Source organism: Micropterus dolomieu, linkage group LG14 (genome assembly GCF_021292245.1).
Source record: "Micropterus dolomieu isolate WLL.071019.BEF.003 ecotype Adirondacks linkage group LG14, ASM2129224v1, whole genome shotgun sequence".
NCBI classification, from domain to species: domain Eukaryota; kingdom Metazoa; phylum Chordata; class Actinopteri; order Centrarchiformes; family Centrarchidae; genus Micropterus; species Micropterus dolomieu.
In genome coordinates this window covers 13,490,838-13,504,091 of record NC_060163.1, presented here as the reverse complement: position 1 = coordinate 13,504,091, position 13,254 = coordinate 13,490,838, and the positions used below count along the sequence as shown (strand labels likewise).

The window sequence follows — 13,254 nt, the reverse complement described above, 5'->3', positions numbered from 1 at the left end:
ATATATATATATATATAAAACGTGACCGGTGTTCAAGGGAGAGAGGGGGTACAGTTTTGTGAGGTGACTTCATTCAACTGCATTTTTCTCTATAACAATATATAGTTAACACTAGCTAGTAATAGTGTTAGATTAGAGCTGCTGTCATTTAGGATGAGAGAAATGTGTTGATAAGACGATGGTGACCAAGGAAATGGAAATTTATGACTCGCAACCTTTTCACCACCTTCCCAAAACTCACATGGGGGAGCACTAACATTGTTCCACAGGAGCCACACTGACAAAGCTGCCTGTGGATGTGTCCAAAGATATTTTTTGTATATCGGGTGCATGAGTGCAGTTATTTGCTGATACCAATTATCTCTAAATGCCAGATAATCCAACCAATTAATCGTTCTATCATATATATATATATAGTGATTCATCTACCTCTTGAGGCATGTTTTTAGTATAATGTTACACACCACAGGTGTATTATATCTGTTCACTTATGCATCATATATATATATCTGTATAATTTCTACTGAATGTGTATTTATCTATCACTCTTTTTTCCTGTAGGAGTTGAATCTCGAGTTCCTGTAAAAAGTGAATTTCTCCTGGTGTGGGATCAATAAAGTGTGCCTTCCCTTCTCTCCCCATCTTAACACGAGACATAACAACAGGTAACAAATCATTTATTATGCTAGACAGATGAAACAAACTGAGCCATGATAGCAGCAATTCAACTATTGGAATATTTACACTATCACTTCACACCAAGGATATATGTAATCCTTTACAATGTAAACACATGATACAAAGACATTTTTGAATGCTAGAAAACAAGCCGATCTATCCACCGAAAAATTAAACAAAAACCTGCTTTCTGCAGCGAATACCTGCCATACCACTTGCTGAACATTATTAAAACAAGTTTCCACAGGTGAATGACAAACTGTTTCACAACATATTGTAATTCAGATGGAGAACTATGAGCCTGACACTGAATGTGAAAATAACAGACAAACCATTAGTAATGATTGTCTTTGACATTATTTGTTTTTTTCAAAGAATGAGATTTTAAGAAGGTGAGGAAATACAAGTACACCTAATGGCTAATCGTTTCTGTATTTTAAAGAAACAACATACTGTATGTGCACATTTTCACTCTTCACACAGCTGCCTGCTTGGCCACTGAATGAATTACACCAGAATCTACCTCTGTGCAGTGAGTATATGGTGATATTCATTTTGGACTCTAGCAAAACTTAAAATTAACTAAACAAAAGAACAACATGAGTGTTGGTACGGTTAATTTGTGAAAAATAAAAATAAAATCTGTCAAGTATACAGTGGGAGGTCTGGACCGCTTCCGCAGAGCAGCAAACGCCATGAATGTCACCTACGTATAACATCGACGTCCATTGATTTCACAACACAACGAACTGAGGGTGAAGTGTTATTGGTCTTCCCGTGTGTGTGTGCGCGCGTTTCTGTGTACTTGTGCACACACGAAGGTAAGAGAATGTGTGTTGGTGGCCTAGTGTGTCACTGAGGGAACGCCTCATCTTTCATCAGCATGCGTGGGCTTTCCTGGTTGTCCATGCGACGTCTAGGACCCATCATGCCTGTGGGAAAAAACAGCAGGCTAGATGTCATTCATTCACAGTGTCTTCAATGAGTGTTCAGCCAAGCCCCCATCTAGGCACAAATTTACTGGACAGGAAGCACGCTGGGCTTCTTTACTCTTAAATCTAATAATTCAACCATAATGCTGCACTAAGCAGGATTGGTTAAACATATATGAATATGTTAAATACAACTAGCCAATGAAGTGATTGTCCCATCCACCCTTAACTGAACTCTGGTCCGGTAGGAAGTCTTCTCAGCCACAAGAAACTAATTTAAAAGCAGCCCATTTAAATACATTCTTTTAAGCAAAACTTCTCAGTGTAAAACCAAGACTTTACACACGTTAGCAGTATAATGATGTCAGGTCTTATGATTTACTACATACTTTACTACATAAACCTGTAAATTTTACTGCATCATCTAAATGCTGTTGCATTTATTCTGGATTTAGTGTTTCCGTGCTTCATGGGTAAGAATTATACAAGAATATTACATGAGCTAACATGTGCTCCTGCTGTGTTGGGATTACAAGTATTCCCACAGTTGTAGTATGTTTTAACAGTTGCATTTTCCTTAAAACCTAAAAGTATTTTGATTGCGCAAGTACACGAAGTACAAATTGCAGATGAGCCATCAGGAGGAAGTTTAAGCGTTCATATCCACTTACTGTTCTTATGCTTGAATGATTTGGATCTTCTGGGGGAGTTTGGATTCTGAGGTGGGAAAAGAAATATACAATGTTTGCGTGGATAAATCAGGAATAATGAGTAATATTCTCTGTGTGTTTATATAAATGAATTCATTATGGGGATAATAAATCAGCGTAATGCTCCCATTCATTTTATTAAGCTTTAGGGTTTTTACATTAACAATAAAAAAGAAAGTACCTTATCCGATTTCCTTTTCTTGGCTGTAAAAGAAAAATATTCAATTTCAGAATTGAGCAATTTCATACATGTCCAACTTCATGAGAGGGTTATTTTAGCAATCAACATTCAGTATCACAAAAGAAAGAGGTAAAAAATTAGCAGTACATCACCTTTCTTTTCTGCCCCGTAAGACCAGTCATTATCATTGACGTCATCGTTATCCTCTTGGTCACTCTCCGACTTGTTGTTGGTGTTGTTACCCGTGACTATTCTGTAAAAGACAGAAGACCAAAAGCATGACACGTACACAATGACTTGGCATTACTCGCCACAACTAACAGTTTGATTATAAGACAAATACATTCTGACCTGAAACAAGATTTTTTAAAATGTTTTGTATCACAATATTTTTTGAAATGTAAAGAAAGATACTGTGCCTATCTTACTTATCATGCCATTAGTAGCTAAGTGCATTTTATTGAGCTTACAGGTCAATGGAAGAGGTGTACATTGTAAATAGATCTCTCTGGTTAGCTGTTCTACTCTCATACCTGCGGTTGGCTATGCGGCTGCTGTTGCGTCCCATCCCCAGGCACTTCTCCAGATGTGGGGCAAAGCGTGAGGCAGCAATGCTTCGGCTGCAGTTGGGACATACACACTCCTTGTTTTTCCACTGGTTGTACACCTGGCCAAACACGTCCAATCCCGGCTGGTCCACAATTTCTGGAAATTTAAAGCAAGCGATAAACTGTTCTGCTTTACAGTCGCATGGAGCACATAATAGACAAACCTGCTGTTGATTTATGGAGTGAGTGTATTGCCTGAATGTTTTGTTGCTATGTCTTCAGACTTTTTTTTTTCCCTTTTACAACCTAGGGTAATTAATATACAGGAGAAAAAAAGATTTATTCAAGTGTTGGCAGCTACAGAAATGCTTCACCTTTATTTCACAAGGGAGACAGAATCACTTTGTGCTCACCAAAGTCCCTCATACTTTCTTGGTCCGTGTCATCCAGGAAAAAATAGCCCTGCTTAACGGCCCGGTGGACCTCAAAGCAAAGACCCAGGCATGCATCCTCCACCAGGTCAGACAGGATGTCCTGAGCTAGGCCCTGGCAGGGATGGGCCAGAGGGGGAGGAAACAGACACAAGTCAGCCCACTGTCTGTTTGCATCCTGCAGATGTACTGTGCATTTCCCAAGGCTACCTGGACTACTACTGCACTGTGGCCTCGCTCTACTGTACCTCCAGCTTGCTGTTGTCCAGGCTGGACATTGAAACCTCCTCCATTTTCATTTGCCAGAACTATCAGATGAGCCGACGCTGCTGTGGTCATGCTGTAGCGCAGCAAGCATTGGCCAAAACAGGGCTGCAGCAGGAGGGAAACACACAGTTAGCAACACAGTGGCACTCAGACCTGTTTTAACCAATTAATGTAAAGCAGTGCATAGGGAACATATGACGCCTTGAATGTGATGCAGCTACTTACAACTGCGCGTTGAACACCGCCAGGGAGTTACTTCCCACGTTTATAACCTACGAAAAACACGAAGCAGAAAGACTTAGCGTTCGTGTTGTCCCAGTAAAAACAGACAAAAAAGAGACAAACATGACCTCGATTGTCAAGACGCCACCTTGCTGGCCCCGAGCACTACCGTCTAACGAAGGCAGCTAAGCCAAAACCTTGCCGAAGAAAACAAAGAGCGGGGCTATGAATAGGCTGCAGAGGATTTGAACATGCCAAGAGGTAACGTTAACAACAGTGGAGGTATCCTCCCCAAAATGCCTCGAGGTGCACAGCTCGGAGCTACATGTCACATGCGTCAGTCCGGGCTGAGCAAACAGAAATAATGTGACACATTTGTAGGAGACTCAGTGGTTTTTGCCGTTTAGGAAATATTGACTACAGCGAGGCTCGTCCCCGAACCCAACGCTTACACCGCTGCGGCACTGCGGCTGCTCACCCCTCGTACAAAAACTCACTTAGGAAGAAAACAAACAAACCCTTGTATCCCATTATGAGGCCTATCCACGAGAAATAACGTTACCGCAATCACAGCCACGCAAAATCGGCCAATTGTGTTTATTTACCTATTCCGGCAGGCATCCATCTTTACATCACACAGATCAGACAGTAGCAATCGATCGCTACACGACTCTCCACTGAGAGCTTCCTTTGCAGCACCACCGGGGCTTTTCTCACTCCGACTGAGTGTATTCGTCATCCAGACCAGCACTTTAGGGTTAAATTGGCCTTTTGTTTGACTGTTTTTGTGCCTTGTTATTTGAACTTTTTCCTTTTATATCAGACACTCCAACATGAACTACATCTTTATTGACCATGTTTATTAAAAAAAAAGTCTTTTCTTTCTGTGATTTACATACAAGTAAGGGTTTACAGCAATACTAAAAGCAATGCTTTGTATGTTTTCCCACTCAGTTAAATACAAAAAATAATAATTAAATTATTATTTAATGACAAATCTGACAATCTGAGCGGCTGGTGCCAATAAAATGTCATGATCATGATGCTTTCTCTAACTTTATACATACATTTTGTCAGTGTTTAACAGTAGAGGTTGAAAATTAGCTGATTACTGGTATAATAAAGTGTCTTTGTCATCTCCTGTATATTATGATTACCTCATATGCATTATGTTGCGGTAAGGGTCAGAATAAACTACATGTGGGGCCCCTGGGCAAATCCCCTATTAACATCCCATTTCCCCCTCACTCGGTGTCCATGGTGAACAGCATTCTAGTGGCGGATTATTAAATAGGCCCAGGTTTGATGTGTGGCAATTTGAAAAAAATAATACCCAGAATGCAAGCAACACAAAATAATGAAGATCTTAAAACTGGACTTTTCCAGAGGGATCCCAGGTTTCCGGGGGCTTCAAGGCGCTGATCACATCACTTATTATTGTGCAAACTCATTTCCATATAGTAGGTAACTCTGGGCTTTTATGGGCTGTAATCCAGCCTTGGTTGTTGCACATCACGTAAGTGCAATGGTGATGGCAACCTCCCAGCTAAGATGGCCGTCATACAATGTGGCATTAAAGTCAGCCATTGGAGCGTTTGTCCATCATCTCCGATCCAGAATACAGCTCTGAGCTTGATGTGCATGTGACGCTTCTGCTGTCCATCTCATCACCATCTAATAGATCTCAAACATGATGTCACCCCCTTCTTCTTCCTCCTCATCCTGTGGACCAACAGTAATATTTATACCACCTGGACACACAGTCGCAAAATTAAAATACTAAAGTACTAATAAATCTGTTTAAGTATTCAAACCTCTTCACAGTCAAACTTGTCCTCTTCTTCGTCACTGCTGCTGTACTCAATGTCTTCATCTTCTGAATCCTGTGTGACGTACCATTAAATATAGACTGAAAATGTAGCTTTTTAACCCTGAGTACAGCGTGTAGAATATTTTTTTCAAATCAAATCATTCCCACTTACTCTTCTTAATACTTTCACTTACTGATGACTACATACCAAAACAATATTTTTGAGTTGTATGTGAAAATATGAGTCAATAATAAACCTTAGTAAACATTAGTAAAATGAATAATTTCAGATAAAGTACATTTACTTTAACTAGAAGACAGCCTGCACTATCAGAGAGCTTTGCATTGGTCACATTAGAAAAGCATGTATTACTTCATGTGTGTTGAATCAACAGTTCAACTTACTGACGGTCTGTACAAGACTTCTCGTTTCTCATAAACTTTAATTTCTTTGGCATCAAGGTATTGACATTTCTGCAAGAGAAGAATATTATCAACCTAAGGAAACAATCTTAGAAAAAACCCAAAGAAACACATAAATAAAAAAAATAATTTTTTTGCTTACAGTGGGGTTGCATGTCTTATAGTCTATTTGCTCTGCTGGCGTCAATGTCTGAAGAATGTAGAAGGAGACAAATATTAGAGTTTTAGTGAAATAAAAACTGCCTGGATTAAAAAAAAATAAAAAAAATAAAAACACATCAGAAAGAAATGATTCTTTATACCTTAAACCACTTCTGCAGCTCCATCAAGTATTGTGTAAACTTTTCATATGCTTTCTCTTTGTAGTGTTCCTTTTCCTTATTGGAGAGGTCACGCCACATTTGGCTGCACCTGATTAAGCGCTCCTTTGAGTTTGGGAATTTCTCCTTCAGAAATTCCATTTGATCTTTGCAGAAAACTATATTTCCAGATCTGCAATAAAAGAAAAAAAGATCAGTCACAAGCCTGTCTTCAGACAGACAGACTTAATTCTGGGTCTTGTAAAGGAACAAATGTTTTACGGTCATGCTCACCGAGACGGCATCTTGGGCTCGCCAGGAAGTAGAAGCTTCACTTTACTTTTAATGCTCTGCATGTCAATGACAAAAATTATCTTTCAAAGAGCAGATTGACACAATGCAGTTTTTTAAAAAGTGAAGAGTACACAAACAACACCCACTGAGTATGAGCTTATATGAGGCCTATTGTAAAAGAGAAAATACCTTAAAGAGGTGGTATTATGGTTTTAGGCTTTTTCCCTCTCCTTTATTGAGTTATATCTCTTTTTTGTGCATTTACTAGGTTTGCAAAGTGAAAAAGCCCAAAGTCCACCCCAAAGGGAGTTCCCATCTCCCACAGAAAACTCTGTTCTGAACTGCCTGAAAACACCTCGTTTGTAGTCCAGCCTTTACATCCCTTTCTTGTGACGTCACAATGAAAATACGTGTCATAATGCTCGCTGAGCGACTACTCCGATACACCCTCAAAAACAACGCCTTCCAAACACTAGCTACCCTCCAAGCAGTCAATGTACATAAAGTTGTTACTGTGATGTAGAGACAGAGCTCAGTTAAAACTTTATGGATGAAAGATACTTTTGTTACAGATTAATAACCCACCACTCTGAAACTCCTGCTCCAGTCCAAATCATCAAAAACATGTTAGGTTCTCCATGTGTGTCTCATTGACAACACACTGATAAAATATCTGGAGTTGGTCCCTGGGCGCTGCACAGCGGCTGCCCACTGCTCCCTTGAGGGATGGGTTAAATGCAGAGAATGAATTTCGCAACATGTATGTGACAATAAAGCATCTTCTTCTTCTAAATTGCCAACCTGGTCAGCAACGTGTAGCCTACAGCTGAATCTAAGCTGTTTACCGTCTTTTCGCTGACCCGCCTTTCTCACCTTCTGATTGGCTAGTAGTCCTTAACTAGGAACTGCGCATGTGCAACTCCCAACAAAGATCATTTAGAGACAAGATGTATCACTCCGTAGCTAAAACGAAGCCTTCAACACAGGGTGAACAGAGGAACTGCAGCAATGTGCAGTATGACAAAAAATATGGTGTTTTTTGAAAATTAAACCATGTAAACCTGTTCTGGTACAACCTCTAAATAGGATTTTGAACCTGAAAATGAGCATAATACCACTTCTTTAACAACATGGTTTGAATAGGTTATGTTTCCTAATTAGTCAACAAAGTGTTAAAAACAGCCTTTCCTCACACAGATTGTGTTTTTAAATAACTGACGGTTATTGATCACAAAACGAGAGGTGACAGCAGGTCTACAAGTACTGAACATCTATTCAGGAACCATGGAATGACGTCTCACCTTGCACTCTTTAGGTCTTTTGATGCCATGCTTATTTAGGACCCGCTCCTGCTCCTCCTCATCCATATTCTGAGGAACATAAACACTCCCGTCACACAAAGTCTGTCAGCGTCAGCTCAATGCTGCAGCCGTGGTCTTGTAAATTACTTACCTTTAGATACTGATTCAGGTCAATCGAGTACTGCTTCTTCAACTGAAAAGAAATAGGCGTTTTATTCAGATTCAACAGATTTTTACTTTAAACCGCCGTGACAATCTTGTGGTTCGGCAGCTGATGAGCAAGTTATTTTTTGTAGCACTGTCTGCGTGATACAGTTTGTGTGTGTGTTCATACCTCTCTGCAGCGCGTGCGGTACTCATGTCTCTGTCTGTCAGTCAAATCTCGCCAGCGTTGGGCCCACACACTCGAGAAGCCTTGCACTGAGACACCCGCCATGGACCCTAGTTGTTCTTCTCGGAATAGATTATAGCCATTGCTAAAGTTAAACACACACCAAACATCAGAATCAGAATCAGCTTTATTGTGTGCTGAGCTGTATCTTTGTTAGCTTAAATTGGTTTAGTTAAGACATAAAAGGTGAATAAAAACTATGATAAAGCTAGGTATAAAATAAGGCAATCCTCTAGAATTTGTTGATTCTCCAATGGGATTCTTCATATCTGACAAGAGGCAGGAAATACTGAGAATAAATGGATGGAAACGCCATGCCCCCTAGTGGATGAGGATGTAAATGAAGTCACCTTTTGAAGACAGTCTATGTGGTGCACCCTTTCAGCGAAGGCTCCTTGCTTTGTCAGGGAGGTACTAAAGAAGATGCGCTCCAGCACAGCAACCTGACCAGCACAGTGCCCGGTTCAATGGTGTGGGAGCGGCTTGCCACTTGTACCAACAACGTGGTAAACAGACAAATGAACACATATTTCATGTAGGCTTGTCATGGAAAAGGTGCTGCAGTGCCTCTGCCAAAACTTGCGTTTCCCAGGAAACTTAACAAACATTACCTCTTTGCCTCAGGTGAATGATGGTCGTTCAGGTATTGATGATCTTGGCAAACGACCCCACAGAGGTTAAATAGCTGAGTTTCCCTACTATATAGTTCAGAACTAAAGACGTCTCTTGGATGAGGGACAAAACGTCTTCTAGTATCTTCAACCAAGTCCAGTTGCCCTTGACTTTAACCTTCTTTGGATGTGTGAAAAGAGGAAATTAAAGATTTAACATCATACCTGCAGCTTCATTTGCAGTCTGCAATGAAGTGGGTCTCCCCAACTGTGCAAGTATCTAACAAGCACCCAGAAATATTGAGCAGAGCAACACACACCGTAAACAGTCAATAAGAACTACTGCCGAGTTAGCTGTCTTGTAGTATAATGGTACAAATAATAGGTTAATGGCACAGCGCAAGAATATTAACTCTTCTCAACTGGTGGCTCCAATTATATCCTCATCCATTATGGTTTATTTTTCATCCACTTAGATGACGCTTCACAATAAAAGTCCTGTGAATACTGAATTTAAAACAAATACCACCTCATTGATTCGACACAGAGGAAACATGATAAAAACAGCTAAAAGAGGTGCAAGCGTGATTTATGAATACTCAACAAAGCAAAACAATTCCAATATCTGAGTGTTTATGTGTGTGGCTTACACAGGAGGCTTGGGAGGCAGGTCCTCTTCATCACGAGAATGCTGTTCATTCTGCTTTAGCAAGAGATAATTTATTAAGATTTAGAACTTTGCCAGCAGTGTTGCGTAATTGCAATAAAATACAGTATGTGCGATTCCAAAGAACTATTGTTACATGAATTGTAGGAATATTATAGTTATAGGTGTTTGGGGGAAAAAGAATAACCCCAGCTAACCACGCAAACAGTACACTGCAGTTTGTGACTAGGACTGGCTGATGTGAACTTAACTTACATCTATGGCGTCTGCACAGACCCTCTTCCTGTCGTTCCTGCGCTCACGAATAGGAGGTTCGTGATATTGTTGCCTGAAAGACAAAGAATTAGTTTGACAATGAAAACATCGCAGAAAGTAGTGACAGCGCTCCAGAGATTTTTAAGCCTGTCTGAAGTCTGGTCACATTTTGGTTTTTATAAGAGCACTGAGGGAAATTTGAAGAAAATTTCTTTGTAGCAAAATGCAAGGTAATCTAACTTTTAGCTTCTTCTGCTGTATGCGTCTTGTCTATTTGACCACTGCACATGGTAACACCCAACCAACATATTTGGTTCATTTAAAATCTGGAAGTCGTCGAACTGGTTGTAAAAGTGTTCCAACAGTCGAAGTGCTACAGACTCCTATAAAAGACTCCTCTGGATTTATGTCAATCTTTTGGCTCATTGAAGTGACTGTTGCTGTCTTCTTGAGACTCATTAACTCATTAAGACTCATTGCAGATACTTTATAACATCTTTAATGTTAATGTACATTTGATGTGGTTTTTATAAAAGGTATTGGCTTGGTTATTATTTTAATGTTTATGCGAACAAAAAGTGCACCGCACTGCATCGTTTTCATGGTTTCAGTGTGTGTATCAGTCCTTTTTGTACATTTTCAGCATATTTTAACAATACCGTGATAATACTGATAAATGTGATCTTTTTGGTCTCTATAATCGTGATGCCGGGGCCAAATCACACGTGTTTATGGTACGTATGTGTGCTTATTTACTACCTGAACTCCACCATGTCCCTCTTGTATTTTTTACTTGCAAGCTGGAATTTCTTTGCATACTGAGCCTGGAAAAATGCAAGACAAAACGCAATTTAAACTTTGAAGCAACACCAAATGAAATAAAAGAAGCAGTTTCAGCAGGAGCCTCACTGACTGTACCTTCTCTTCATTCGGGAGCTTCTTGTACTTCTTGTTTACAAACTTTAACAGCTTTGGGGGGCTCAGCTCTGGGTGCTGCTGATGAAACTTGGTGTAGTTCTCCTCATAAAACATGGAATTTGGAGGGGCGGGTCTCTTTGGGAGCTCTGGATGGATCTGCTGGAAAAAAGTACTCACTGTTAACTCACAGAATGAAACATCTCTTGGTAGCAACCTGTCAGTCGGCAATATATCCAGATTTCTGTCTTTCATATGCAGTGCAGGAGAGTATATAATCAGCAAAGCAATACACCTCATAACACAATGCACTGTCAAGCATCGCAAATGGCCGTGCATTGTTTCAGACTGATGTATCATTTGCAGGAGCTTTGTGATATTAGACACAGTGACCTACATGATATTTAAAACATAACCTCGCATAGAGAAATTTTATATTTACAACATGACGCTATCTAAAGCTCGATAGTGCTTTGCTTACCTTAATATTCCTCACAGGATTGGCAATGACATCTTCAGCTTCATCAATGAGCTCTGTGAGGGTGCGAATCTTGCGCATCTGGGCAAAAACAGCAAGTATATTACAGTATAGTTACAAAATGTATAAGACTATCTTCAAGGAATATTTTGAAATTCTAAATTGTTTGTTGCGTCTCCTGACCACGAAAGGAAATCTTTCAAATTAGTGGTCTTGTTCATTTGAAAAACTTGCCAACCTTCCCTTTTAAAATCAGTGTGTGCTGTTGCTAACATGACAGGAAAAAGGAGAAAAATTAACAACACATTGAGTTTATGAGCAGGAAAAAAATCTTCCCCTAACCTGTGGATCCAAGCTCCGGCACTACTTAAATTTACTTGAGCAACAGCAACTGCAGAGCCAGTGGAAGATTTGGTCCCACTTCAGGGATCAATAAAATATACCAAAATATTATAATCCCCTTTGCTGCAATCCTAAAAGTTACTTCAGTACATCAGACCTGCAAATCTGAAGTAGAAAAATGGAAATATACACTATGTTGGTAACAAATTAATTGTATGGTGGCCCTGAGAGCTTGACGCAAATGCAAACAGACAAAACAACAAGCACATCAAGAAAACTTCTTCACCTGTTTGACGACACAGCACTTAGAGAAAATGCTGTGAGTGAGAAAACGCAACCAGATACAGAAACGCTATGAAACAGTTTCTGTTGTCATCTGTGCTACTTGTAGAGTTTCTGTATTTGATTGTGTTTTCTCACTTTTTTTCTAAATGCTGCACATGTGTTGTCAGAATGGTTAAGATGTTTTCTTAAGTCTCACCTTCTACATTTCCATGACAAATTGAAGCCTGTTGTGTGATATGACTGAAAGCCTCAGATCAGCTACTGAGCCGACCATGCGGTGAAACTGCTTTTTGTCAACTGCTTATTGATATTGTTAAAACTGTGTCTCACCTTCTGCAAAATCTCTGTCCACTTTTGTTGGCATGCTTCAGGCGAGAAAGGGGGGAAAGCCACTTCATTCCAGTCCACAGTTTTTAGAGCTTGGGTAAATCCGCTCATTCTGTAATTTTCTGGGATGCTGGTTTTCATTGCAGCAAGAAGCTTCTGGAGGTTTGCCCTGGTCCAGTCTGTAGTCATAACTTAAAGGCAGAAAAGACACTCAATCTTTAGAATTATTAAAATTACGATTGGCAAGCATGTCAATGCAAAGGAAAGCCAATAATTGCCAGTTGTTACCCGGTTTATTTATTTGTACCCACCAGCTTCAGTCTCATTTATAATGTCACTCATTTCCCCAAAGTTTCCAGCATAAGTATTTTGTTGTGTTAGCTGGATGCAAACTGGGCAGAACGTCTGGTCAATCTATGTGACTCCCGGAAACTGCACATTAGTTAGTTAGCTAATGTATGGAGCTTAGTTTAGTTAACAACAAACACAACCTATTTTAGCTAATTATATGTTTATTTACTGTCATTGTTACCATTACCGTACGACAAGGAGCTACAGAGAAACACTTTTATCGCTTGTGTCATTTCGCCGACAACGTGAAGCCTGCCTCCATGTTGGGTTGGCGGGGGCCTTGTAGCGAGGAGCAACCAATCAGAGACGAGCAAAGACAAGCGTCACGGGACAACAGCCAATGAGCTTAAGCTTCTTCTTCTTTGTGTTCATTTGCGGACGGCGATGCTTCGCAGACCAACGTTGAGGTTGCGGCGCCACCTATTGAATCGGAAGGAGTTGAATCATGGCGCTAAATCATCTGAATGCGGATCATTTCTAAAGATATATAGATAATATTTATGTTTAATGAATGAATGTAAAAAAAAAATGAAACT

General features: G+C 40.0%; 2 protein-coding genes across 7 annotated transcripts; both read right to left on the bottom strand.

Moving 5' to 3' along the window:
* Window positions 1–660: 660 nt before the first annotated feature.
* atxn7l3b (ataxin 7 like 3b) lies at window positions 661–4,706 on the bottom strand. Of its 6 annotated transcripts, none has more exons than XM_046069408.1 (9): window positions 4,575–4,706; window positions 3,973–4,019; window positions 3,691–3,852; window positions 3,463–3,595; window positions 3,035–3,206; window positions 2,654–2,754; window positions 2,502–2,524; window positions 2,282–2,327; window positions 661–1,610 (listed from the first exon to the last, which is right to left on the bottom strand). In XM_046069408.1, exons 3-9 carry the CDS (start codon window positions 3,817–3,819, stop codon window positions 1,531–1,533), a joined length of 684 nt encoding a protein of 227 aa, XP_045925364.1. In that variant the 5' UTR covers window positions 3,820–3,852; window positions 3,973–4,019; window positions 4,575–4,706; the 3' UTR covers window positions 661–1,530. The 6 variants fall into 6 exon arrangements, with proteins under 6 accessions (XP_045925364.1, XP_045925367.1, XP_045925366.1 ...); XM_046069411.1 differs by having other exon boundaries at window positions 3,729–3,852; window positions 4,575–4,690; XM_046069410.1 differs by lacking the exon at window positions 4,575–4,706 and adding an exon at window positions 4,488–4,558.
* Window positions 4,707–4,796: 90 nt separating this feature from the next.
* LOC123983233 (nucleolar transcription factor 1-B-like) lies at window positions 4,797–12,995 on the bottom strand. Its single transcript, XM_046069407.1, has 16 exons — window positions 12,906–12,995; window positions 12,371–12,558; window positions 11,417–11,494; window positions 10,939–11,094; window positions 10,780–10,844; window positions 10,021–10,093; window positions 9,749–9,801; window positions 8,431–8,572; window positions 8,248–8,289; window positions 8,097–8,165; window positions 6,796–6,851; window positions 6,505–6,694; window positions 6,345–6,392; window positions 6,185–6,253; window positions 5,784–5,852; window positions 4,797–5,691 (listed from the first exon to the last, which is right to left on the bottom strand). Exons 1-16 carry the CDS (start codon window positions 12,949–12,951, stop codon window positions 5,644–5,646), a joined length of 1,392 nt encoding a protein of 463 aa, XP_045925363.1. The 5' UTR covers window positions 12,952–12,995; the 3' UTR covers window positions 4,797–5,643.
* Window positions 12,996–13,254: the final 259 nt, after the last annotated feature.

Coding starts and splice junctions, on each gene's coding strand:
- atxn7l3b (XM_046069408.1), bottom strand. CDS start 3,819: ATGACCACAGCAGCGTCGGCTCATCTGATAGTTCTGGCAAATGAAAAT. Junction 2,328..2,501: donor AGAAAAGGAAATCGGATAAG/GTACTTTCTTTT, acceptor TTCCCACCTCAG/AATCCAAACTCCCCCAGAAG. Junction 1,611..2,281: donor ATCATTCAAGCATAAGAACA/GTAAGTGGATAT, acceptor TTTTTCCCACAG/GCATGATGGGTCCTAGACGT.
- LOC123983233 (XM_046069407.1), bottom strand. CDS start 12,951: ATGACACAAGCGATAAAAGTGTTTCTCTGTAGCTCCTTGTCGTACG. Junction 8,573..9,748: donor CTGCCTCCCAAGCCTCCTGT/GTAAGCCACACA, acceptor GTTTAACTTTAG/CAATGGCTATAATCTATTCC. Junction 6,254..6,344: donor ATAAGACATGCAACCCCACT/GTAAGCAAAAAA, acceptor CTTCTCTTGCAG/AAATGTCAATACCTTGATGC.